General features: G+C 43.5%; 1 protein-coding gene across 1 annotated transcript in view; it reads left to right on the top strand.

The window, feature by feature from the left end:
• The window catches only part of LOC102576134 (opsin-3), a 60,482-nt gene that overhangs the window by 15,703 nt on the left and 18,318 nt on the right, over positions 1 to 26,461 (top strand). The window contains exon 2 of the mRNA XM_019478701.2: positions 10,177 to 10,505. Coding sequence (XP_019334246.2) covers positions 10,177 to 10,505 — 329 coding nt within the window. The remainder of the gene's footprint in view (positions 1 to 10,176; positions 10,506 to 26,461) is intronic.

Below are 26,461 nucleotides of genomic sequence, written 5' to 3'. Positions count from 1 at the left end.
ACCCTCAGATGGAGCTCATCCGGGCCTGCCGACTTAAAGGCATCCAGTTCTTCCAAGTGACTCTGCACCATCTCAGGGTCTACGCATGGCAGTCTGGCGCCTTGCTGCTGCCTCTCTACAACCCCAGTGAGAGACTTGTCGTGTCCCTCACTTAGGAACACTGAGGCAAGGAACTCGTTGAGGAGTTCAGCCTTGTCCCCCCTGTCCGTCACCAATTGTTTCTGCCCATTTAGCAGGGGTCCTATTCCTCCCTGGGTCTTCCTTTTACTCCCTATATATCTAAAAAACAATTTCTTGTTGTCTTTTACTTGGGTTGCCATCCTCAGCTCCATGGTAGCTTTGGCCCGTCTAACTGCATCCCTACAAGCACGAGCAGAGGAGGTATATTCATCTTTGGTGATCTCTCCCTGTTTCCACTTGTTATGTGCTCCCCTTTTGGCCCTTATGCTGCCCTGGATTTCTGTGGTCAGCCAGGGAAGCCTCCTGGCCCCTTTCCCTCTTTTGCCATGCTCAGGGATCATCTTGCTTTGTGCCCGAAGGATCGTTTCCTTAAGGCACAGCCTCCCTTCTTGGGCTCCCATCCCTTCAAAACTCCTACTCTGCAGTGTGTCCTTGACTAATTGCCTGAGTTCATTGAGATCAGCTTTCCTAAAGTCTAGCACTTTCACCCTACTAGTTACCTTACCCACTCGATGTCTTATGGTGAATTCTATTATTAGGTGATCACTGTCCCCCAGATGGCTACCGATCTGGAGGTCCCCTACCATGTCATCCCCCGTTGTCAATACCAGATCCAGTATGGCATTCCCCCTAGTGGGACCGTGTACCTCCTGTGTCAGGTGGAGGTCCTGTACACAGGTTAGAAACCTGCGTGAGCGGTGGGACTTTGCTGTCTGTGACTCCCAGCAGATGTCCGGGTAGTTTAGGTCCCCCATGACTACCGCCTCTTTAGCTTTTATGGTCTCTGAGAGTTGCCTCAGGAGCCCCGAATCTCTTTCTTCCCCTTGATGTGGGGGTCTGTAGCAGACCCCTACCACCAAATCCCTTTCTCCTTGCCCCCCATGTAGCCTAACCCACAATCCTTCTACTTCCTCATCCTTGGATTCTGTCTTGATGAGGGTTGATGTATATTGCTCACTGACATAGAGCGCAACCCCTCCCCCTTTCTTCCCCTCCCTGTCCTTTCTATACAATCTATAGCCCTCAATATGTACTGCCCAGTCGTGGGATGAATCCCACCAGGTTTCTGTTAGCCCCACTAAGTCATAGGTGTTTAGTGCAAGCAGGAGCGCTAGTTCATCCTGCTTGTTCCCCATGCTCCTAGCATTAGTATATAGGCACTTGAGCCCTGCGACTGGTGCCTTTGCTGCCTCCCTGCTCCGAGTCCCAAGGGGCCCATTGTTTCTTACCTTCTCGTTTCTTACCTGTGCCGTAGTACTGGCCTCCCCATGGCTTTCAGGTTCCCAATGCTCTCTTTCTTCAGGCTGGGCTGTCCTTGTGGATGCCACATGGTTTGGTGGTCCACAGCTTCCCCTGCCCTCATCTTCCCCTCCCCCCGACAAGCCTAGTTTAAAGCCGTAGAGGACTACGACAAGTTTGTTCTTTCCCAAGGAGTTGTTAAAGCTCCATGGGTTTGGTTGTTTCTTGTACAGGAAGAGATACGTCTAGGAATCTATCGGCGACGGGGAGAGGCCAGAGGCTAGTTAGGCCTCTATTGCCTTTTAAGAAATGCGTTGGGTCCGTGAGAATCCGCAGTGCTTAAAGATCTTCACACAGCGTGAAGTCTCCTCCTCCTGGTGTTCGTGGAGTCCTCCAACTTGGGCGGAAACCACACAAGCTTCTTATACGGCTAGCAAGCCAATCGCTAGCCGCCACGTGTACATAATTTAATGTAAACCAGTAATGTGGCTCGAATTTGAATACAAATGGCGGAAACTCTTTACACTGAGCATTTCTTAGATGCAAAAAAAAAATGCACAATACAAAAAAAGCTACAAATTGGCGGAAAATTCTCCGTTGCACCGGGGTTCTCTTTTGCAGCAAAAAACTCCACCGTATAAAGAAGCTGCAATTTAGTGAAAAAATAATTTAACAGTGCCAAAGCACACACAAACAAAAAATCACAACTTTGGGTTGTGACAAGAGGGTGGGGGTTGTGGGGACCCCCCCCACACACACATTCCCCCCATGGCGGACGGCACCCGCTGCAGCAGCAGCAGCAGCAGGTAGGGGGCTCAGGGTACTTGTGCCTGGCTCAGGTGGTGGTGCTTGGTTGGGTGCAGTTCTGGCCATTGCTTGCGTGTGTGTGTTTGGTGGGGGGGGGAGGGTGCCCAGCCACCTTTATCACAGGGGCTCAGTGTGGCAAGCCTGCAGCTTGCTCACTCACACCAGGGAAGCCCCACACTGGACTCCACAGGGAAGCAGGGGGCTGGGCTCCCTGCACTCCTGGCAGAGTCTGCAGACCTACGCAACAGGGGGCGGGGAAAGGCAGCTGGCTCCAGCATGGGGCTTCCTGCAGTATGAGCATGGGAGCTGCAGGAGTGCATGGAGTGGCGGGGGGAGGCTGCTCTCCTCACCTGCTCAGCACTGGCCAGAGCTCTGTCATGCTGGGCACCAGCACCTGTGACAGGCACGAGTGCCCTGAGCCCTCATGCCTGCTGATGGCAGCATGGGGTGCACACCATTGGGGGAGCATATGGAGGCTCCCCATACCCCCCCCTCACACCCATACTCTGCCCAGCTGAGCTCCATGCTCTTGCTGCCCCCCTGAGTGCGGGCTCTGCACTGTGCTGTGCACTTCACCCAGCTGCAACTCCACTCTGCCCCGGCACCAGCCCCGCTGCTTCCTTACCTGCTGCCCTGAGCGAACTGGACCTCCAGGAAGGCTAGCAGGTTCCCATGGGGTGGCTGCAGCAGGAGCCCTGCCCAGAAGCTGCTGCCAGCCACGCCAGACCCTTCAACCCACGGGGGTGAGAGCATGGCACAATAGGGTATGTCGGACACATGGGCAGCTCACCCCCACCTTTGCCAGCCTAAGGGCTGGGTGGGGCACAATTCATTGGGGGATGCCAGAGGCCAGATGAAAATGCCTGACGGGACAGATCTGGCCCGCAGGCCATATTTTGCCCACCCCTGGTATAAACAGTGCACATTGGCTGAACTACAATCTTACTATAAAACGCTCTGTGCAGAGTTTAATGATTACCTATATCTATTTATGTCTGCAATGAAGCATGCCAGTAGCTTCGCAGATACTGGAATATTGCTGTATTCTATGTTTTCAGCTGCAGCACAGCAGCAGATCTTCATGAATTCTGTAACTTTGTCTTCTGTGCTGCTTCAAGGTCTAAGTCAAATGGGTTGTTTTAACATTTCTGCACTTTCTAGCTAGCTGATCAAGACCTCTGCATTGTTAGAGCACAGAAGAAGTGAGGTTGAGCCATGAGTGGGAAATAGTTTTAGCTCATCTAAATCATTATTGCTATGATATGTATAGTAAAGCATTGCATGAATAGCCACAGTTCTCACTGTCAGACATTAAGCTAGGTCTGAAACCAAGGAAAAAGTGCTCCATACAATCTACCTAATTTCCTTTGTAGGGCTGTTGCTAAAGATATTTGTTTTGTCATATAGATTGGAGTTATGAATCACAGTACCAGGCATTGCTAGTTTTCCCGCTTTCTTTGAACAGGTATTTGGCAGGTTCCCTAGTGCCTCTTCTTATGGATCTTATTTTAAAAGTTCATAAAGGTTTCTCTTCTCTTCAGAAAGCTAGGATTCATATCAGGGGGCAGCAAGGCAGGCCCTACAAGCAGAGGCTATGGGACCTGAACCTGTTCAGCCTCCACAACAGAAGGCTGAGGGGGGATCTGGTGGCCATCTACAAACTGGCCATGTGGGACCAGCAGGCTATGGGAGAGTCCCTGTTCCCCCGGCACTACCAGGAGTAACAAGGAATAAGTTGACTGAGAGTTGATTCAGGCTAGATATCAGGAGGCACTCCTTCACAGTCAGGGCAGACAGGATCTGGAACCAACTTCCAAGGGAAGTGGTGCTGGCTCCTACCCTGGGGGTTTTCAAAAGGAGGCTGGACAATCACCTAGCCGGGGTCATTTGACCCCAGCATTCTTTCCTGCCCACGGCAGGCGGTCGGACTTGATGATCTGCTCAGGTCCCTTCCGATCCTACCAACCATGAAACTATATATGATTCACATCCTTTTTTTTTTTTTTAGTAGTGAAATCTTTTTATGCAATAATAAATTCCCATCAATTAATAAGTAGGTCAGCAGAGTGAGAGTGACATATAGTAACTTTTCTATTATGCCTAGTAGTCTATCATCCTTAGCTGCTGTCCCAATGTATGCTGAGTCGCTTTTTCATCTAGGATAAATTGGTACATAAACGAATCAACTGTTTTCTACATATCCCTAGCAGTTTTATTTATCTGAGGCTATGGCTGGTTGGTTTCAGTTCTAGTAATAGCTTCCTCTACAGGTGCTGGCAAATGCAGTAACAATGCAAATATTTTTCTTCCTTATCCACTCTATTACTGCTTCCAAGATGCTAATAAAATACTACCTCTTTTTCTCACATATAATTCACACCTTTGCCCCCAAAACTAACTAGGGAAAATTGGGGCATTATATGAAAGGAAAAGGGCTCCTTGTGGATATAGAATTGCGGAGGGGAGGAGGGGGGAGTGGTGGCAGCATTAATTGCTGCAGTTTAGGAACTACAGGAATTAATGGCGCCACCACTCCCTTCCCCCACCCACTGCACCAAATTTCCAGACCTATGGGTACTCCTTATCCCCAACCAGGATGGTGTGCGGGGTTGGTCTGTGGCCCAACTTGGCATACTAGGTCCAACCCAGCACATGGCCCCAGCACTAGCATGCTGGCCCCAGCGGTGGCTGCAGTTGCCTTAGTGCCAGCGTGCCAGATCAGGCCAGTTCTGGTGTATGGCCCCCAGCCCTGGTATCCAGCCCCCAGCCCCACAGACCTGCAAGGTATTTTTTTTTTCTTTCTTGGAGCCTTTCAAAAACTGGGGTGTGTTATATGTGGGGAGATGTTATATAGTAAATAGTAATTGTTTTAAAAGAGACCCTTAGAAATACAAGTTGTCCTCTCCCACCAGTCTGCTATTGATCTGACATACCTATGACTATTCAACAAATTATTTTCCACCTAATGATCATTCTATTTAGCCACAGTGTTCCACTATACATATGAAGATGGAATGAGAGACACGGTCAACAGCCTTTCTAAAAGCCACATCTATGATGTCTATGACATTCACATTATCCACCAAACCAGTCTCCCTGTCAAAAATTAAATCAGATTGGCCTGAAGGGATTTTTTTTTAGTCTTGGGGTACAGTGACCCATCTTGTTCAGAAGTCCAGAAAGCTAAAACCTGAAATGCAGCACTGGAGACTCACAAAACTCCCCAAGCAGGAAAATGAAAAACCTCTCACAAATCCACACAGAAGAAATACTATGCAAGTCCTTGCTTATTGTTCTCGGAGCAGGGCTTCTCCCCCTCTCAGAGGAGATATATGACTAGGAAGATAATTAAGTAACTTCACATTAGTTTCTAAAAATTGCCAAATCTTTAACTGCCAATAATAACTGCACTGACAAGTCACAGTAAACAACCTCTCAGACCTGAGACAAATAATCATTTTTGCCTACTAGACATGATTGGGTGCGAGAAATATTTGGAAAATTTGAAAAAAAACAACAACCGATGGAGAGCATAAGGTCTATGAAAACTCCACAGCAATCTGCATTAAAGGACTTTCAACATCCACCTAATTTCAACAATCATCTGTTGAAAACAAGACAGAGAAAAAAAAGAAAATAAGTTCTGCACTGCAAAAAGATCAGAAGTCCAGAAAAAAGAATGTGTTTTTGAAAACATAAAAAAGAGGGTAGGGTGACTACCCATCCCTAATTGGGCAGGACAGCCCCAAAATGGGAACATCAAGTCCTGGTCCCAGGCTGCATGACTGCAGGACTACATCCGTCCTGGATTCCCAGTATCATGCAGTGGGGATACATTCTCCATTCACCAAAGAAAAATGTGGAAACAGTCGGTTTCCCTTTGCAGACGGGCAGTTCCAGCCTGCAAGGGGTTGCAGGGAGCAGGATGCAGGGGCAATATGTGTATGTGTGCGCATGTGTGTACAGATGCATGTGGCCAGAAATACAGCCCCAGGCAGCTATGGAGAGCAGCTCCCCCAGCTACCTACAAGTAAGTCCATGGGTTGGAGCAGATTGAGGTCCCCACAGTGAGTGAGGGAGGAGTGGGGTAGGGGCTGGGCCTAGGAGCACTGTCAGGGTGGTGCATGGGACCTGGGGCCAGGGTGGGGTGTGGGACAGAATCACAGGCTGCTTGTCCAAGGGGTGGGGAGCGGGGGCCACTCCCTGCTGCTCTGCATGCTCCTGAGGAGGAAGAAGACATGGGGAGGCACATGTCCCCAAGATTTGTGCTCAGGGTAGGGGTAGATGTGGGCTCCGCATCCTGCTGTCCTCCCCCCAGGAGCCCTGTACCAACTGTGCCGTTATGGCAGTAGCAGGGGTGGCGATGCAGAGTTATGTCTCCTGCTACTACTGGGCAGGCAGAGGGTACCACACCATGGTGGGATGCCAGCATGGGGCTCCCAAAGGCAGGGCAGGGAAACCAAAGCTTGCAGCGGGCAGCCCACATTCACCTCCACCCTGCTACGGGCTCACTTTGGCCATGCCATGGGGTGGAGGGGGCATCATCTTAGGTAACCTCCCCCCCCTGCCAAAAAAAAGAAGTCAGCACCTATTCTAGCATGCTTACTATGCTAAGCCCTGTGAAGCACTTTCACTTTCCCTCAAGTGGAGGCTTATGCTACAGATACTGTTATTACCATATTTACTTGCTTAATGCGCATGCTAATTTTCACAGAATAATATTTGGGAAAAGGGTATGTGTTATACATGAGAACATACAGTATTTTGATCAGGTATTTGCATTTTCAATCACTTATCTCTTTCATTTTCCCTTTGGTTTACCATCTTTGGTCCTGAGTCAATAGTCCTACATATAGAAGACCCATTTATAGCAGCAGGCAAAGTAGGAGTATGTTTGGGTTCTTGTGTGTCCCTTTCCCTTAAATTAGAACCCTAAAAAGGTAAAGGTAAAAAAACCCTTTATGATATGCCATGAAGATTCCAAACGGCCAAAAAACTTATTCAAGGCCATTTAAGTCACTAAAAAGAGGTCTGTTGTCCTTCATAGGTTTCTTTTACATAAATATACAATTTTTCTGTGAGCACAGTATATCATGGTTAGTTACATTTTAGGTTTTGAATGGTTAGTTGTTCCATATGTTTTATTACCTACCTATTGCTAAATTCTTCTTTCAAAAAGAAGCAGAGGAAGTGCTTCAAGCCTTATCAAAGGCTTTGATAAAGCACCCCAAAATGTTTAGCTTACAAGATCATTCAGCTGTCTTAGAATTCTGATGCCCTCCTTAAAAAAAAGAAAACAGTTTGCTAAATATAATGGAACGCCTACTGGAAGGGGCCAACATAACTGCAGGGAAAGAGGAGGAGGAGTATTTTTGCATAGCTGAAAAAGATTAGACCTCAAACTTGTTAACATGCAGTATAACTAACTTCCCCCCTCCCCCTTCCTTTTCCTTCCCCCTTTGCCCCCCTCCCCAGTTCTGCTCCTCTCAAAACCAGTTATCTAGTAGTTTGAGTATGTGAGAGATTCAGAAGAACTAAGGGCAAATGCTCTGTTGTAAAATAAATCCTGAGCTGAAGGCCTGACTTTGACTCACTGGGTAAGCTTGAGCAAGTCGCTTCACATCACTGTATTTCAGATATCCTATCTGTAAAATGGAGACAATAACATTTCCCCAGCTTTGTAGAGATCACTAAGGGCAACTACACACATGCTCCAGGGTGGGAGGAGGGGTGTTTTAATTAGAGTGGCTCTTGAGAGTTAAAATGCCTGCAGTGTCTCGTGTATTCAGTGCCCTGCTCTTCAAAATGATGGTAGGGGTGCTTTAACTAAAGCTCATTTGATAAACTTTAGTAAAGCACCCCTGCCACCATTTGGAAATGTGGGGACACTGAATACATGCAACAGCGAGGCTGCTGGAGCATTCTAATTAGGACGCATGAGCCGATTCAAATTGAGGCTGCTCTGACACATATTAATTAGGATGCATCGGAGACAGCGTCCCGCATGTGTACAGGCACCCTAAGTGAAAGGTGTACGCTATCATACCTTGGTGAAGATTATTATTCCATGCAAGTAACAGTGTAAAAGCTTTTAACAAGATGTCTCTAACACCCACAGAAGCTACTTCTGCAATAAAGGTGTTTCTAAAGACCTTTACTTGGTGCTTCTGTTTACAGCATGGAGCAGCAGAAAAAGCAAGAGAAGCAGTATGTGTGAGAGAAATAAGGGCAATGGATGTGGTTAAGCATGGAATTGTCTCACCCAGCACAAGAATCCTATTTAGGCCTAACCCTATTTCCTTCTTAGCTGTTCTTCTTACCTCACTGACAGTGACTTTTCTGGCCACAAAACCTGAGTGTTGAAGTTAAGAGAAAGACGGTCACTGACTTAAAGGCTTTGAACCACAATCCCATAGCAAGAGTTTAGCATTTCAAATATGTTGGGCACCTACACTTTATCCACGTGCTCAGAGTAAACAGGAGAAACCAGATGAACAAGTGTCCCTTTCTCTGGCAAAAACATAAATGGAGGATTTAGTGTTCAAAGGTCAATCTGGCACTCTCCGGAAGTATGAAAATAACAGGGAGCATTGTGATGCAAGTATATTGTCACCATAGCATTCACTAACATGGCCAATATGTCTCTTTTTAAGCGGTCAATAGAACAAATTTTAAAGAATTTCTCTCTCAGGAATGATATTTATTTCATGGTAGATAGGATGTTGGATTTATTCTTTTTACTTGTGTTAACTCTGAAATGCAGTCAAGAACACCAGCAGACAGTACAAGGATTATGAAAATATCTTTTGTAAAGACTTTGCTTATGTATCTTTTGAAATCATTATCTGCCTCTGAGTTTTCTAAAGAAGCTTTGATATTTTGAGTACATTGCATCTATGAACTTTTAAGCAGCCCTGTAGGTACCCTGTAAATGGTACACATAATTGCTTTGGACCCCTTGGGCTCCAAGTGTAAATGGTACAGTGTCCGTGCACACAAAAGTGAGAGACTGTTGGAAGGGCATGTGAAAAGAGCTAGGGGGTTTGTTCATGCTCAAGAAGGAGGGTGGGGAAGAGGAGTGGATGGGGGATACTTTTTTCAAAGCACAAGCACAAGCAGAGGCAGAGGCAGAAAACTGAAACTTCAGATCTGGGATCTGCTCCTGCTCCCACAGCTGTTAGTGGCACAATTTCTCTCTCAACTTCTATGAGATCTTCAATCAATATGACATCTTGCTTAGGACCAGACTGTATCACGCCTATTAGGCATGTAAGTGGCCTTGGACACATGAGAGCAATTCTATTCAAGCCTGTTCAAGTCCTGAAAATCCATTAATGCATCTACTTCTGTAAAGTATCCAGGTTTGAGCTGTATTAGTCTAGAGGCAAAAGGAATCAGAACTCGTGGTAGAGGTGATATTTTATTAGACCAACTAGATTTTGCAAAAAAAAATCTTTAATTGAAAGCTTTGGGGCACAAGCACCCTTCTTCAGGCATAGGAGAACTTTTACAATCTTTTCTCCTAGGTCGAAATGAAAGTTCACATTTCATAGGAGAGTTAAAGTTGTGGTGATCTCCAAACAGGAGATTTTATTTACCTTTATTTACTTGGGACTAGGATTTAAGCTTGAGGGCAGAATCTATTTCAGATAGCGGACAACCAAAGTACAGCTCGAGACCAACTATGAGTTATCCAACTTAAGTGTAGGAGCGATTCCATTATGATTCCATTATCCCTTCTGCACGTCTCAGGAGGATGATCCTCTTCCCTATAACAGAGACACTTTCACAGTACTCTCCCATTATATTTGAAGAATCCTAGCTCAGAGAACACTGTTCTTCTCAGAGACCAATTTAACCATTGATTTATCTTTCAGTGCTGTAATAGTAGCAAAAATTTAAAAATAATCAAACCATTCTTGGCATTAAAATGAATGCATCTTATTACAGGTACCATATCACTTACATCTTTGGCCATACTCTCTTATGAGCGGTACTGTACAATGATGAGAACTACAGAAGCAGATACCACAAACTATAGAAAAGTCTGGATGGGAATCCTCTGGTCATGGATATACTCTTTAGTCTGGACCTTACCACCCCTTTTTGGATGGAGCAGCTATGGACCAGAAGGACCAGGGACAACATGTTCAGTCAACTGGCATTCAAGGGATGCAAATAATGTATCCTACATCATATGTCTTTTCATCTTTTGCCTTGTGATTCCTTTTTTCATTATTGTTTACTGTTATGGGAAGCTGTTGTGTGCTATAAGGCAGGTAAGTAGATTTTTAACAACTATTTATAACACTGTGGTCAGAGCAGAAGCCAAAATACATTATTTAAAATGTCAAAAATAAGAAGTGACCAGTGTCAAACTTTACAGCAGTTGGTGGGTGACATCATTTTATGATTACACATAAAGTCCAGTTTAACTCCTTTTTTTTGGCAGTGAGCCCTGATTTATCGAAGGACTCAAGCATATGTTCATAATTTAGAACTTGAGTGTCCCCTGGACATATTTCCTTTGCCTCTGAGAAAGATCAGAAAGTCAAATTCTCTCCTCTCAAACATCCTCTTCCTGTGATTTCATCCACCAAAGCACTTAAGTTTAATTTTAAGCATTTGAACAGTCCCAGTGGCTCAAATCTACTACTTTCCATCTTGTAAATATTACTGATTGAGGCAATGCCAACTGAATATATTCCCTAGATTTGAACTAGCTGGTTCAGGCACTGCTAGCAGTTGTGACAGAAAGCTGAGTAAACACTCAGGAAGTTAGTTTGCTATGAATGCTATGGCAACAGTTAGTTCAAAGCTAACTTGTATGTGGGTACATGAGCTGCAGTCCAAAGAGTTAGGGTGAAAATGTGAAAAGCAATTTAAAGTAAGATAAAAACAAAGAATGAACAAGACAAGGATGTCTCAGTTTATATAAAGACTTTCCAATTTCTCAAGTAAACCTCTCTTTAGTGGGAACTGTGAAGATGAAAACACCTTCCAAAATGCAATTTAAGCCAGGAAGCAAAATCAAGCTTCTTATTAGCAAACCTTTTTTGAACGGAAGATAAAGAAAACTGGTTTGAAGAAATTTTTTCCTCATTGTTGTGCAAAGCCTTCTTGGTAAACTAATACATTGCTTTATCTTGATTTCTGATCAAATCAATTCATTTTCTGGTCTCCACACATGCAGACGTTTATGCTATGTTATTTTTAGTGTTCTTGGGTTGACCTTTCAGTAGGGCAGACAAGATGAAAGGACGATGCAAGAAGATACACTAACTGAGGTTTCTGCAACAAACCAAAAAGCCTACATAGTCTGAAAGCCAACTACAGAAAGAACCTCTACAACCAGCACTCAAGAGCTTTGTATTTAACCTTAAATTGAAATTTATACTAGGAAAGAGGATCCCCACTGGTTGGGGAAGATAAGAATAAATAAAATTCTTATGCACTACTTGCTGAAAGGGAAGGCTTTAAAGGAAGAGCCCTCCTGGAGGTTTAAAACCTCTTCAACTTCTTGCTTCCTTCAAACTCCAAAATACATAGCTGTCCCTGTGAGTCACATTACAAGAGAAGTGAAACATAATTTCTGGGTATTAGTGTATGTTGCAACAAGGGGGATTTAGAATATCAGGAGGAACTTTCAAACTCTGACTGTGGTTAAGCATTGGAAAAAACAACCTAAAGAGGATGTGAAATCACTACCCTTGTAAGTTCTGGGCTAGGGACAGATATTACATATAAACCAGTATAAGTGATCAGAAACCAATTCAAATCTGTAACACAACAGAAGTTCAGTGCACATAAACCACTTTCAAAATGACCAAAACCATTTAAGATAATCCTGGATGGATGTAGTAAAAGACTTACTGATTTAGGTTAAATCTGTTTATTGAACATCTCTCTCATATCCCCTCCAGATTCAAATTAAGTCACACTCTCCCAGCATTCCAGGATGCTTTTCACCTTCTTTGCAAAGCCCCCCTTGCAGGCTGGGTGGGCAAGCCTTGGCCTAAGCTGTCTGCTCCAGAAGAGCAGGGAGGTGTGCTCTAGCATCCCCTGGCTTCTGGCCTGTGCCACAGCAGGTAAGTGGCTGCATTTCCAGAATCAAAACTGAACATCTGTTCACTTGCTTATTGATTCAACCTACTCAGGTTAGACTAACCTGCGAAAATTGAATAGATGCAGCCCTTGACTGTCTGTACTTAGCCCTTAAGAGCAGGTTAGGTAAACACTTGCCTGGAATGGTTTGGACACATATGATCCTGCTTCAAATCAGAGGCCTCTTAGGTTCCTTCCAGCCTTATATTTCTGATTCCAAGCTGTGTCCTGTAAGTCAGTACCTTCACTTAGCGTAATCAGCTCTTTTATTCTGGTACCTAGTTAAGAGAAATATGGGAAGGCCTAGGAAAATGGAACTTCTTTAGGGCCTCCAGTGTAGCTGTAAGACTGGAGATAGAAGGCATGACAAACAGAACAGCTATGCAGGATACAGCATTGCACAAGGACTGTGGCAAACCACAGATAACAAGAGGCAAGCCGCAGCTCAATTTTTAGATGCCTTAGGAAAATTCTATATGCCCAAAATATATGTAACATACACATTCAACACATTATCAGAGAAAACTATAATTAAGAGATCTTACAGGCTTAGCTACCAGAGAGAATGAAGGCAAAGCACACTCACTGCTGCTGCAAAAAAGAGGTGGTACTTAAACTTGATAGATCATTCAATGGGAGAGAGAGAAACAAAAGCAGGAAACACAGTAGAAGACATATACTGCTCTCAAATCCACAAAAACTGAAACAAAAGGATGTCTCAGCAGCTGGAAGATACTAATCAGGTGAGTACCAACATCCTCCCAGGATTCTTCAATGCTGTCATCCTCCTGGCTGATATAAATTCCCTTCCATCCTTTTGAACTGAAGATCTAGTCTCCATAATGCCACACTGACCAACTAGAATGCCAGGGATTCAAACCTGTAGGTACCAAGTCAAAACTAAGCTCTAAACTCCCCCCATATACCTTTTGCTTTGAAATTCCTCAGGATTTCATTTGAGGCTAGTCTAGTGTAGCCATTATAAACCAGTGTAAACCCCTGAAGTTGACATGAAATACCATCAGGTTATGTGAATATATTCACAAAGGTATTTTTCCTTAAACACAGAGTCTACCTGTATTTGAACTGCGTATAAAAACCTAGTTAGTCTAGTGATATTAAAACAACTCTCAGTGAAAATCCCATTTAACAGATTGCTATTTGCATTTCCATTTCTCTTCATTCTGGAAAAAAAAAAAATTTTTACAGTGATTATATTGGCCCCTTCTGCTGTATGAACTGGAAAACTTTCAGGCACTGTGTTAGTTCAGCTTTCCATCATTTAAATTATACTGCTGGAAAACTGCCTGGTGGCTGAGAGGGTTTGCATTTTAAAACGAATTCAAATTTGGATCTCTTTAAGAGGTAAGCAAATGAACTAAAAGTCATTCTAGTGAAACACTCTGGCTTTACTGCATTCTAAATACTTTCAAGCAGAATCCTATTCATTTTTCCCCTTAAAAAAATAAAACTAAGAAACATTGATTCAATAAGGACATGCATTGTGGGCAGCAGTAATATTACTGTGGTTGAGTAATAATGTTCTTGAGAGCAATGCAGTGGTTGCTCTCAAGAATTTCCTGAAGGAAGAAAAACAAGTCCTTAGTAGAAGTGGTCTCGGAACGCACATCAAACGAAACAATACCAGACATTTTGGGGATACTTAAAATGATTGCTTAAGATGAAAGGGTGCTCACTGGGAAGTGGCCAATAGTTCAATTTTCATTTTATTGAAATGGATCAATTTAGTTCATTGAAGCTAAACTAGATGTTTAGTACAGGTAGATCTAGAAGTTGCAGCAGTAAACTGGAGAGCAAGGCAATAAACCAAGGTCTCGTCAATAACTTAAGGGTATCAGGCTGAGAAATGAGTTTGCAGGCCTGTGCATGCATACAGATAAAAGAGAAGGGGTTGGCATTTTGTGATCTGGAATAGACAAAAGAAAACAAAGACTGCTTGTGCATTCTACTCAGTTTTCTAACTACTGTGATTTAAAATTCATTATAGATTCATTATTCATTCCAATTCATAAAATTCATTATTGTAGGTTGGCAATTATGGCTGCTGACAGATGTGAAAAAAAAAAAAATCCAGTGCTTTATCAGAAGAGGAAGCACGTTAGTTTGACCCAGCTCCCCAATATCTGTATAAGCTGGGCATTTCACTGGGGCTTTTTGGCAATTTTATCTAAAACTGATTCAATCAGCCATTAGGTAAAAGTGCCAAAAAGCCCTGCTGAAATGCACAATCTGTACAGATGTTGGGCAAACTAGGTCAAACTAACACAATGCCTCTTCTGGGCATGTGCTGCACTCAGTGTGGGGGCACACAGAGTTAAAAGTCCTGCAGTTATTTTTTTTCATGCCTGTAAGCAGCCTATCCCCTTCTCACCCCCTCACCCGTGACATAGCTATTTGATATATTTAGACAGGTACCCATTGTTTAATATATGTTTTAAAACTTTGGTGTAGTGAGAAGCAGCAAGATGTGCTGTTTCTTTTAACAAGAAAAAATCCTTTTCTGACAGCATCAGATATTTATGAGAATGTATTTTCAGCTTGACAAACCAAAGTAAAAGCCATGTCCCAGCTATTGGATCATGGCAGAACCTTAGAATGGAAACCAGCCATAGGATTAAAGAAATGTTGCATTGGGGAAAACACAAATTAATATAACCAAACTCAAGAATTCTTACGCAGGCAGCTGTGCACAGCGTATGGAGTTTAAGGTGCAAACCTGGTTTATTCCAGATAGCTTGGGGGTTTCTGACAAACATCTGAGCATGACTATTTCAATTAGTTTCTCCCAACCAGGATCTCTCTTCTCAAACATGCATAGATAGGTTTTCCAAGTCATGCTTGACTAAATATTCTGTTTGGGAAAGGACTATGATTTATGCTTTTGAACAAGTCTCAGTTGTTCTTTGATGTAGTCTTCAGGCAACTAAAACACTTACAAACCAAAATTGACCTCTCTTTACTGCCCAGCAGTTTCAGAAATGGTCTACATTAAAGTACCACAAGCTTCCAGTCATGGCCTCAAGTGTACTGGATGAAGTCAGTAATGGACACTAGCCAACTCAAATGGAGTGTCAACTGTAAAGACTATGAGCAACCTAAATGTAACATGAAGTATTCCCAGAAAAGAAGACAGAACAAAGACATCAAGCCTAATCTTTATGTTGTTCATTTAGATAATAGAACCATGGGAAGTTAGGGATGGAAGGTTTCTCAGGAGGTCAGGAGTCATACCCCTTGCTCAAAGCAAGATCAACATAAACTACCTCAGAAGTGTTTGTCTAACATGCAATTAAAAACTTCCATGATAGAGATATGACCACTTCTCTAGGTAAACAGTTTAAGCACTTACCCAATCTGAATTAGAAAGCAATCCTACAGCTGTTTTTCATATCTAACCTGAAGAAGTAGTGGCTTTCAACTGCAATATGTGAGATTTAGGTTAGAAAATTCCCTTGCATCTATGAAGGTTGTTAAGTGCTGGAACAGATGGGAACAAATAGGGGCCACCCATTGTTCTGTGTTCATACAGTATCTAAGTCTAGTAGACATGGTCCACTCCAGTTGCTTCCACAATATGAATAAATAAGAGGGCTGGCTCATTTATCCAATGTGAGGGAATTGCCCAGATAGCTAGATGTCTATTTTACTAGCTGCTTCCATTAGAAAGTGTATGTACCCTAAAAGTAATCTGGCATCATTATATTGTCTTTCTAAATGTTGAACTCTTGAAACATATTAGTTATTAATTCACTATTACTGTATAACTAGGCTTGGCAGGATTTGATTTTTATTGGCACATGTTGATTGCATGTCATACTCACATAACTGACAAAAATTATTTCCATCATTAATAATCAAAAATAGAAACAGAAGGGAGTCACAGGCTGGAGTATAGAGAGCTGGTCTCTTTCAAGAGAAGAACAGTGGGCAACCTAATGACTTGTTAATTAAGCAATTAGCTGCTCATTCACAGGTGCTGAGCAGCAGGCTGGAGGGATATAATGGGCTACTTAAATCCCCACCTGAAGGGGTACGGGATGGAAAGAGTATTTTAGCTTGACTAGAAGCAGTGGCTGTGGAGGAAGGCAGGTGAAGCAGTAGTGAATTCCTGATGCTGGAGTGGGACAATTCAGCTGTAGAGAACTAGGGAGACACTAAAAAAGGTGAAACAGCCTACTGATGAGATTGGTATATGGAGAGAAAGACTCCATTTACAAAGGATACAAGTTTCAGTCTTTTCTTGGCCTATTCATTTTGGGGTTGGTTTTTTTGTTTTGATTTTTTGTTTGTTTTGCCACAGGAGCAGAAGATCTTTATATTGTTAATTTAATTCAAATCAATACAAATTGAAATAAATGCTTAAAAATACACATGGTTAGTATCCACCAAAATCATTAAAAAATAAAAATTGAGTTCTGCCAAACCTATGTATAACCTAGAGCTTGGGTAGGTACAGCCCAATGCAGAGTAACTTTTATTGCATGACTGCTAAAACTTACTACAGAAAAAGCCAGAATGAGGTAATGTATATGAACAACACCACAGTGACGGGAATCCAAAAGGAGTCCTCCCAACTACATGCTATATTATATGTTGCCAGAAAGTCTAAGTCAGTAGGTATTCACCAGGTTCATTGGCAAGCAATCCTTAGTTTTATAAACTATAATAGTAGCCTAATGTAATGTTTTATTAATTATGTAGTCAACAGACATGCTGCCAAGGGTTTGAGATGAAGAACTGCCTTCACTCTTCTGCAGTTCATCCTCAGGAGCTGTAACTGCTGCTGTTTTTCTTGGACAAGAGAGTAAAGTACTTTGTCAATTGTGATTGACCCTTGTGGCCCATACTTATACTACTGAATCTTTCCAGAGATGACAATTTTCTGAGCCAGAGGAAGATTCACAGGATTTTGAATATGGTAGGAATAAGTGGGTGTAAAAAGATAGAAGGGGAACAAGGAAGGAATTCCAGAGGACCCTTCAGAGAAAGTTCACCGGCAGACAGCTTTCTAGCCATCACCCAGCCTACTTTATAGACTAAAGTCTATTGGACAGGTGAGGGCAGGGGTTGGGGGCAAAACTTTTAATTACTAATTTCAGTGTCAACAGAGACTGAAGATCAAAGGGACCCAAAAATGAATTAATCATTGATAGGTGCTCAAAAACCACACACAAAAATGTGGTTGTCTCAAGATAGATCAGTAAATCAGATTGATCATATACCTATACTGTTTCTATATGAAATATAAGAAGTTTCAGAGGCAGTAATCTAGACATGGATTTTTTTTGGAGGAAGAATAGTAGCAAGATTGAAATGTGAGGAAATACAGTACTGCAGAACATAGAAAAAATTGATACTGAACAAAGTAAACAAGTAAAGGTCAGTGAACAATAACAAGTAAAAACTGAAAACAGGTTACAGGTACTTCGAGAGCTATTTGAAATGAATGAAGAAATGCAGGGAAATAGCAATCAGGTCCTAAGTACCAACAATCAATGGAACTATAGGCAGTCATCATCAGAGAATACAGAAACAACAGTAGCGATAGAAGAGAAAATCAGAAGAAACAGGAGGTATGATAAAGAATGCAGGCAAACAAAAATTGAAATTGGTAAGACAGAAGCTCCTCCAGCAAAACTCAAACCAGAATGTGGGAGCAATATAAGGAAACTGAGAAATAAAGGAAGTTCTAAAAAGTAAAATGTGTCAATAACTGATGAATCAACTCCAGGATATTAAGAAACAATACAGTAGAAATAATATAAGACATTTCTATAAAGGAGTCAGAAACTATAAGCAAGGATATCAAGCATCTCATCAGCAACAAAAATGGAAGGCTTCTAGCAGACAAGATACCAGTCACAGAGATGGAGAGAATATTTTGCAAAACTATTAAACTACCCAACACAGTGCCAGAAAAATGTATTTATCAAGTGGGAAAAAAAAATATAGCAGAACTTAAGACCAGTAAGGCAGAAGGAACTGATGGATGTGCAGCCAAAATGATAAAATATGGAGGGGAAAGCTTTATAAACAAAACCATAAATTAGTTCACCTTATCTGGAAGCCATCAATTCTACCTGATGATTGGAAAGAAAACTCAATATGGTCCATCTTCAAAAAAGGCAGCCAACTAGAGTGTTAAAATTACAGAAATATTCTCCTATTAAGAGTTAGCTATAAGTATTTTTCTAGCAGTAAGTACTACAGCATTTACTGTAAGTGGCACATTGAGTGCAACCATAACCTCCTGGGATACTGGGGGTTGTGCGTTGGTTAACAGTTTATATGTGTTAATGCACTAATGCAAGGGAAGGTTCTGGCCATCTTCAACTTATGAACCCCCTAGGTGTGAGCATGCTCTGTACGGATGAGCAATGTGCGGAGAGCAAAAGATGGTGTGTCGTATGCAGCGATTGGTACTGTTTGCAGAGAGAGAAAGGGCAGGAAGCCTCTGAGGTGATTTGAGTGACTTAAAAGTGATAAATTTTAAGGACAAGTAGAGTGCCAAGTGCACTGAAGAAAAGAGGGAAGTGCACAGAGAGGTGTCATGTGCACCGGTGTTTGATTGGTGCCTCGTACAATTGACAGTTACCTGTCCGCCAGGGCTATAAAAGCGGATAATGTGAGGGGCTCTGGTTGGTCTTGGCTCTTCATCACCTTCTTCATCTCCATTGCCTACGTATTCTGTCTCTTTGTCCTCTGCGTCTGTTTGAGTGAGAGCCTAGGGCTGTGGCTGATCTCGCCCGCAGCGTGTGTGAGGTGTGAGTGAGTGATCCCCGTCCGGGAAGGACAGAGGTAATGGTTGCGGTGTATTGGGTCTGAGGGATGGGGCAACCAAAGGCCATTGCCAAGCCAGGAGTGGATGCACAGAATGAACCTGTTGGGTGAGAGCTCTCCTGTGCTCTTGTGTGCATCTAAGCAGAGGGAGGGCCCTGGGAAGCCAAACTCAGCTGGGACACTGACTAATTGAGATGGTTAGTGTGGGACAAATGGTAGGTGTAGGAGGGGAATGTAGTTGTTCTTATTTTTTCTTAAAAATGGTTTGTTGTTCATAATATACTTAATTATTACCCTTCTTACTTGTGTCCTTTGTGGTTCTGTGTGGCTTCCCCAGTTAATTATTATATGATAAGTGGGGCCAGGCTGTAGGCCAATGCTTAGTTAGAGTTGTCTGGCCACCACTTCTGGTGATTTGGGGATAATTAGATAACTGCTAATCAGTTGTCTTAATTGCCCATTAACACTTACTACCTACCATTCTGGGAGAATACCAGTGTGGATTCCACATGAATAGACTGATGACAAACCAAGCCTTCTAAGACAAATACTGAGAAAAACTGGGAATATAATCAAAGTATGTGTATTCTGTTCATACCACTTCCAGAAAACCTATGATAGCTATACACAGAGAAAGCCGGTGGGCTGTATTAACTAAATTTGGAATTCCCAACAAAGTGTCTGAACTCAAAAGTTTATATGCATGAATCAAGAAACAGAATTAGTGCCTATGGAAGAAAACTGAACCGCTTCCCAATTAAAACTGGACTGAGACAAGGAGATGGCCTGTCTCCAATTCTATTCAACCTGGCATTGGAAAAGTAAAGTAATCAGGAACATAAATAACATGTGGGGTGGAGCTGAACTGAATGGAGAGCACAACATCCTCATATATACTAATGATGATACAGCGCTTGTAAGTGAAAATAAATTATACAGAAGCTTTGTATATTCAACTAGCAAATGAAGCAAAGAGAATTGGACAAGTGAATATAGATATAGAACACAGTATCTACTGGTAAATACAGCAGGAGTAAATCAGGGATCTCACATAACAATAATCAATACAAATTTTAAGCATATGGGCCCTTCAAGTATTTAGGTTCTACCACAGTACAGCATGATAATATAAAGGAAGAAATTAAAGGAAGAACAGAAGCAGGAAATAGAGCTAAATCTGGGTGTGAAATTTCCTGAGGAAGGCACCTGCTGCTCAAAATCTTGCCCAGCAACTCTCCCAACTATGCAGCCAGCCCAATAAATGGAAATCACAAAAAGTCCTGCATCTTAATAGCCCAATTCACTCTTAACAGAGGCATTTGACAGAAAGATAAAAATAACCCTTACCTGAAGCTGAAACACTGTTTCCAGCTTATAGAAATTTTCTGAAGCTTAACAGACGTAAGATTGTAATGAACAGATGCCAAGCTGGAAACCCTGCATATGAAACTTAAGCCCTAATATTTTTCCTGTGTAAATATGTATTCTTTAATGGTAAGCTCTCCCTCCTCTTCACAATGCAATCAAAATGAATAACCTTGCATGTAACAAATGCTCACAACACATCTTTTTTGTTTCTCCTAATGTTTATTATTTGTTAAGTGGGAATATAAGAATGATGTTGTAGCCACAATGGTCCAGAAATTATGCAAAAGGCTAGGATTGCTTAAAGCAATATCTTTTCTAGGACCAGCTATGTAGCTGGAATAAAGTTAGACAAGCTTTCGAATGCAAGACATTATTCATCAGGTCTCTTCATTCTTACACTACCATAACATGGATGATACTGAAATCCACTGCTTATGACAGGAGACCTGATGAGGAATGTCTTCCATTTAAAAGCTTTTCTAACTTTATTCTAACTACATAGTTGTTCCAATAAAAAGAAATCACCCTAAGAAATCCTTGCCTCTCAGAGTGGAAAAGCAAGGCACGTCCCCCTCAGATTGCTTACTGACAGGTACACTAAAGAGCAATAATGGCCAGAGAAAAGAAAAGTTGCACCCAGAGCCAAAGGACCATATTAACTTAAAATGTTACCCTTTTATCAATCGTTATACCAAAATGTATCTTATAATATTGGAGGAGGCATTTGATTGATGTGTGTTAGGAATGGTGTCCCTTTGGTTCATCTAGATAGGAATATGTCTTGAAAAGAAATTTAATGAAAAAAGAAGTGAAAGGCTTGTGCACTGAAACATAGCATGGAAGAAGTTAGGATACTAATTCCTAGAATAAAACTCTTGCAAGAAGGATCAAACATGCAGAGTTGTACACCCAGTCTCTGGTGGTATGCAGGCATAGCTTCTTCTTGAAGCTCCCTGTCCAGTTTGAAGAAAATAAGATCAAGAGCATTGCTAGTTGCAGTACAGTGCTGTTCCACTATTTGGAAGCAGCATGTTGTGCTTGACCCATGGACCAACAATCCAAGGAAGACCAAGTCTAGTCATGCTCTTTGCTTTTCTTTGATGCACTCCATGGGTGCATCCACACATACAAGCACGTGAGCTTGCTGCAGCTCAAATAGAAGCAGTGCAAATTTGAGCCAGGGCTTTTTGCCTCAGCACACGTGCTTGGACATGCACTTTGTTGTGGAGCAAATTGTGCCACTTGGGGCAAAATAACCCTGCCTGGCTCCTCCCGGATCTGCAGCCAGGGGAAGCTAGAGCCTGGGGCCAGCACCTGTGCTGTCCCCAGCAGTATAAAAAGCTTCCCCGTCCTGGCCCCAGCAGTATAAAAAGCCACCCTGGCAAGTAGCTCAGAGCTACTAGCTCTCAGGAGCTTCTGGGGCCCAGGCACTTGGTACCTGGGGACACTACCCCTTGTGCCAGCTGGACTGCTGAAGCAGCCCAGAGAGTTCCCTGCACCCTCTACCCACTGCAGCAGCCTGGCAGTGGGCGCTGCTGCCTGGCTGTGACCTGCTGCACACCTGCCAGACCCGGATGGGGACTGCACACCCAGTAGAGGCATCTGCCCCTCTGGCCCAGCTGCAAGTGGACTGTGGTTGCAGGGTTGGCCTCTGTGCGGCACTGCTGCCATGTGTGCCCCCTGCCCGGCCATCTGGGCAGCTATTACCCGGAAGATGTTCCGGTTGTGGTGTCCTGCTTTGAACTGTCAAAGCATGTCCTCCTGGCCCCATTTGGCCAGGAGGTCAGCCACAGCCAGCTGGGTCCAAGGTGCCAGCTCTGAGCAGGCAGGGTCCTGCCACTGGTCTCCCCGGCAGGAATTCTGGTGTTTCCTATTGGAAAACTGAAAAATCCCTGATAAAAAAAAAATCCCAAAGTCACTCTGTAAAATACCCCCAAAACCATGTTCCTCCATAAGTAAAACAAAAGACCACTATAAAGAGAGAGAGAGAGAGAGAGAGAGACAGACAGCAAGCAGACAATGTTTTATTGATATATCTACAGTGTTAAAGAAAGTCTCATCATAATAATAAAGTGAACTCTAAATACATGTTTCATGAATTAATGAATACATGTTTTGCTGCCCTCCCACAGGGGAGATGACTCCACACAGGGGTTATAGCCCCCCAACAGGGGATTCGGCTCCCCACACAAGGAGTTCAGCCCCCCATGCAAGGGGCCAAATGGCTCCTGTAGAAGCTATCACCCCCCCTTCAAAGCCCACATGCCCCCACCCCAGCCCCCTGATTGCTGCCCCACCTGGCCCCATCCCCCACCAGCTGCTGCAGCCCCCCCCATGGCTGCTCCACCCATCCTCACCCCCCAGCTCTCACCCCCAGGCCCCCATGACTGCCCCCACAACCCCAGGCACCGTCACTTTAAAAAGAAAACCAGAAAAAAACAAGGAAAAAAATGGGGGAAAAAAGCCTCTGCTTATCTTTAGAAGCAGGGCTGGGGGGGGATCCAGGGCCTCCTGGCAGAGCCCCCCTATGCAGCACAGGACAGCGTGGGGGGGGGCAGCAGGGCCTTGGCTGGGGCCATTGGGGCTGTCCCTCTGTCCGGCAGTGTGCAGGCAGGGCCCCAGTCAGCCAGATAGCTGTTCCAACTGCCGGTAAGTGCCAGGGCTTTTTTTTTTGTTTTTTTTAACTATGGGGGGGGGCAGGGCAAAAAAGTGAATGGGGGTCTCAAGCAGCTGGCAGGGGGAAGGGCTGGCCAGGGCAGAAGTCAGGGGGCTGGGGGAGTGTGTGGGGCTGTCAGGGGTCCCCCCCATGGTCCCCTCTCCCCTCATCCAGCCCCCTGACCCCTTACTCACTGGCACTCGATATCCAGGGGTCTAATTTTCTCCCCGTGCTGCAAACATGCAGCGCAGGTAACATTTTTTCATTCCTGCACATGCCTATTGCGTCGCCTCAAAGGGGTTTGAGACAGGGCAAGAGGCACGTGCACGCTTGTCTGGACATGCCCCATGGGTGCATCCCCAAGACTGGGAACGTGTGTTCCCTGGGGACAATTAGCAGTGACACAAATATGTGCCACTGCTAGTTCTCCCCAGGGAATGCCCCTGCACACATGCTCTTTCATGCGGCAAGTTGCCCTGGGTGGGGTAGGGAAGGCTGGGGCCAGCACCTGAGCTGGCCCCAGAAACCTTACCTGGGAGCATGGGGGCCTCCTGAGGCTCCAGCAGTGGCGTTCCAGGCATGTGGAACCTAGCCAGCAGCTGGAGTGTGACTCTGGCCAGCCAGGATCTGGTTTTCGTGGTGCACACGTTTTTTCTGGCACAGGCTTTTTGATACCAGGACTCTTGGTGTCAAAAAACCCCACCATGCTATTAATTAGCAGCACAGAGAACACCTGCATGTGTCGCACATGTGGTTTACAGCACTGCAGACAAGTCTGTGGTGCTGCAAACTGCATGCAAGCACTCATGGGGACATGCCTCGCTTTTTCTGAAACAAGAATGTCGAGGACTGAGATGCTCTTATTTCAGAATAAGAATATTCAACTTGCAGCATTATACAGGAATAATTTATTGTACTTTAAATCAACTCTTTATATAATGGTACAAATTAAATTTCAAGCTGTAGCTAAGCCCTAAAGCTGTGCTGTAATTAACCAGAGCTATTCATTCATTCCAAGGTATTCAATCAGTCAAAGAGATCAATAATTGCAAACACCATGCACTCATGGAAGTTTATCTGAATACACTGAACTATTGACTTCCAATGCAATCCTGAAAATATTCCCTTCCCACTTCCTACCCTTGCAGCAGAGATGCTGTTATCTTTCCTGCTCAAAGTTTTTACTCAGCATTTGTAATTCATTCTGCCTTGAGCAGGCATATGCAAATTCACATACAGACTCAGCAAAATTAAGTGTTAGAGTTATGTGCTCTGCTTGCCTTGCTTCACATTTCTTTCAATCCTTTTCCAGTTTAGAAGATCACACTATGGGACCAAGATTAAGCTAGGTTGCTAGTGTTGGGGTTGGTACAAATTTGTTGAAAGGCAGTGCAGGGTACACCATCAGTTAGAATTGCTCTGGAAACACAGCTTCCTCTTTCCCCATTTGGGAGATCTGCATGCACCCAGAACACACTAAAGGAAAGAGCTGGTCTTTGGGTAGGGTGAAGAGGTGAGGACATGGCACTTTACTCAGAGGCATCTGTTAATTTCCATAACTTGTAAGATCATCAACCTCTCTATCAGGGCAGGAAGAACCCAACCAATGATCAACTAAGTATCCATTTCTTTGAACATCTCCCCCAGCCTGGTGTGGTCATGCTGGATCTATCAGTGAGAACCTGACTATAACACTTACACTTGTTCCAACAAAGAATAACCAGTGGACTCCTCCCCGCTCCCATCATGATGGTTTTCCACTTCAAGTCTACATCATATATCTTTGCTTCTAGCAGACAGACCCTTTCTGATAAGCCTTCCAGCTCTTCATCAAAACAAATGTTGGTGAAACTCTTCATTCCATTTTCCCTTCTATCTCCTAGTCAGCTTGTAGCATCTAGAAATAACCATGCACCATTGGGATTGCGCAGTAGGGGAGTGCATCTACAAGTACTCAATGTGTAGCAAGTACTAAATGACTGTGCAGTACCAAATGCGCAGTCAGGGGCGCCCAATATGATCTAATATTTACAATAGGATTACCTGCCCCAAAGTAGATGAGGGTGAGAGATGAACAAGTATTGAAAAGGATTTAAGCACCTGACTTAAATTTAGGACTGACCTGATTTTATAGAAGTGAATGTTTCATAATTGATGTATGATTATCAGCAATCAATTGTTAATACTAACGGAAGCTGAAATTCTTCAGTAACATTTTGGGTTGAGATCCAAAATGTGCCAATGACTATATGACTATAAAAGGAGCAAGAGAAGTCTAGCTACTTTCATGTTCTATTTACAGAATATACCCAGACCTGCACATCCTGGGGCAGCTACGAAACAACCCTGTTTATGGGGGAAGGCATTTGAGAAAAACAGACCCCTTTTTGTAAATGGTCCAACTTCCAGACCTGCCAACCAGGTTTCTGAGGTACATTAATTTCAGTGGCCAGGAGGTGGGGACCAAGCATTAAAGCTGATATATTCCTTGTCCATTTGATTCTAAAATCCCAGCTACATCAGATGCCCATGCTGCTATTAACTGCAAGTCACTGTCTTTTATTTTCAGACACTTGCATTATATGCCATTTTAACTTTATTGCATTCTCTCTCATTAAAATGTTATTCTTTTCCTTAACAAAATAGTGCCTTAAAAAAAGTCCAACTACTTGATGGGACAATCCTTTAAAGCTCATTAGAGGTTCCTTGGACATGGCAAATAAGATTCACATGCACGTAACTTATTAATTCCCTAAATTTTAGATGTTGAGATGGATGGACCAGTTTGATTCAGCACAGCAGTTCCTAGAATTACATACAGCTTTCTCCTCATTGCAAAGCTGCTTCTAACCCTTCTGAATCCAGTTTGACCTTTTTCAGCTAGGGAACTGCAGAAAAGTTGGAAAATACATAAGCAGCCAGAGTTGCCTATGTGACAGCTCAATTCCATTGTTGTTGGGAAAGCGTAGTCAAGTGATAGAAAGATGGACATATATTTTTTCCCCATTTCATCTAAGCCAAATATAACACAGAAGAGGAGATGAGGGTTTCATCAGCAATCTCCTTGCTGATGAAAGATGCAGTAGTCCTTTTCCCCACCCCCAAAGAGAAAGGAGCACAATAGGGAGGAGGAGGAGGGGGAAGAGTTACCCCCACTCCCCCAGCATGTAACAGAGCCCCCCTCCCCACCCTGTGGGACAACCAACCCAGCATGGCCCTGTTAAGGTGAAGGGGGCAAGGAGAAGGGTTAATTCCTCCCTCTGTCCCTTCCCTGCAGCCTGGGTCTACCAGCTCCAGGGGCTACTG

The sequence above is a fragment of the Alligator mississippiensis genome, chromosome 7 (genome assembly GCF_030867095.1).
Source record: "Alligator mississippiensis isolate rAllMis1 chromosome 7, rAllMis1, whole genome shotgun sequence".
Taxonomy (NCBI): Eukaryota; Metazoa; Chordata; order Crocodylia; family Alligatoridae; genus Alligator; species Alligator mississippiensis.
The sequence above is the reverse complement of the archived record's forward strand: the minus strand, read 5'-3'. Positions and strand labels throughout refer to the sequence as shown.